At 55.6% G+C, this 1,486-nt stretch overlaps 1 protein-coding gene across 1 annotated transcript; it reads left to right on the top strand.

The window, feature by feature from the left end:
• The first annotated feature begins 341 nt into the window (after nucleotides 1–341).
• LOC123075147 (uncharacterized) lies at nucleotides 342–1,149 on the top strand. The gene has a single exon (XM_044497814.1). It carries the CDS (start codon nucleotides 587–589, stop codon nucleotides 881–883), a length of 297 nt encoding a protein of 98 aa, XP_044353749.1. The 5' UTR covers nucleotides 342–586; the 3' UTR covers nucleotides 884–1,149.
• Nucleotides 1,150–1,486: the final 337 nt, after the last annotated feature.

Consider the following 1,486-nt stretch of genomic DNA (forward strand, 5'->3'; position numbering starts at 1 on the left):
TAAATTGCAGCCCACTTTCGATGTTGACGTATAATGTAGATCGATTTTTTGGTTGCATTGGCTAGAACATGAACTTCTATAACCCATGGCAACGGAAAGCTGTTTGCTTTTCCGAACAAGATCACGAGCCTATTGCCAAACAGGCTGCCCAAATACGGTCCGGCATATACCAGCATGTGCCTTGACATGCCTAACCACGAAACCAAAGAAGGCAAAAACAGCCGTCCGACCAAAACCATCGGCTGGCCAGACAACTGCAGTTGGCTAATGGCCGGTCACTGATTGATTAGCACGATCGGGTAGAAGCCAGACAAAGCCGTCAACATCGGAGGTTTTCTGGCAGTCGGGCACAAGCAACCGTAACCAAAGCCCAATTGCAACACCACGCCACCACACGCGAGGTAGCATCCCGAGTCAAATGGCTTTTCTTTTAATCCACGAGCATGCCCGCTGAAACCTGCAAGAAGCCGTCGTCGCCCGGAGCACGGGCGCAGGCGGAGCTGCACCCGCACCCCCTATAAGAGGTCGCCTCCCTCTCTGTCCCAAGCTCCATAGATTCCAAAGCCAGCCAACCATCTAATCAGTAATGGAGGGGCTCATCCCGTTCGTCTACAAGGCCATCAAGGAGCGGCGCACCCGGAGCTACTCCAGGTGCGGCTCGGCGCGCGGCGCCGCCGTCGCGGACGAGGACGACGTCTGGGAGCAGCAGAAGCAGCAGTGGGCGGCGGCGGACGGCGCGGGGAGGGAGGCGGGGCACCGGCGGCACCGGTCGCTGGAGGAGCTGGCCGGCGAGGTGGGCTCCGCGGCGCCCGAGTGGCCGGCCCGCGGGGCGATGCGCCGGGGCCGGAGCGCCAGGATCTTCTCCTGCATCGGCGGCATGTGATCAATACGTATGAATGATACGTGCTGCTGGTGCTCTGCCTGCTTTGTTTAGCTACTACTTTAGCCGTGCCTGTAAGGTAAGGTTCATGGTGATTTGAAGACGAAGAGTAGTACGTAGAAGAGTCTGTGTGGTGCGCGCGTGTTGTGTGTACTCCAGCCAAAGTGTATATACATGGGTTTGATGATGCTGAAGATGTAAAAACTGGTGGTGCATGCTCGTTTGAGCCTGTCCAACCGATGGTACTGCACGAATGGACTCGTTTGCAAGCTACGTGTTCAAAATAGTAGTAGCAACGGCGTTTGCAAGGCTCCGTGGTTTTCTTACTCGTTCATGTCTTGTGCGGTGCAAACGCCGATGTGCCTTGCTCGCCTCCGGACGGCATGCGCTGCGCCGGGCGGAGTGGAACCTGAGACTTTTCCGATGAAGAAGACTATCTGACAATCTGATGGACGGAGTATGCATGGTGTTGAGAGGATTCCGTCTCGAGTCAATCGTCATCACTGGACATGCGTGGCGTGGTAGTTATTGGAGTAGCTCCTGCTTGATGCTTCTGGTGCCCTTTTTCTAAGTACTCCATCCTTCCTATTCCCTCCATTCTTAAAT

This window comes from Triticum aestivum, chromosome 3D, assembly GCF_018294505.1.
Source record: "Triticum aestivum cultivar Chinese Spring chromosome 3D, IWGSC CS RefSeq v2.1, whole genome shotgun sequence".
Taxonomy (NCBI): domain Eukaryota; kingdom Viridiplantae; phylum Streptophyta; class Magnoliopsida; order Poales; family Poaceae; genus Triticum; species Triticum aestivum.

Coding starts and splice junctions, on each gene's coding strand:
- LOC123075147 (XM_044497814.1), top strand. CDS start 587: ATGGAGGGGCTCATCCCGTTCGTCTACAAGGCCATCAAGGAGCGGCGC.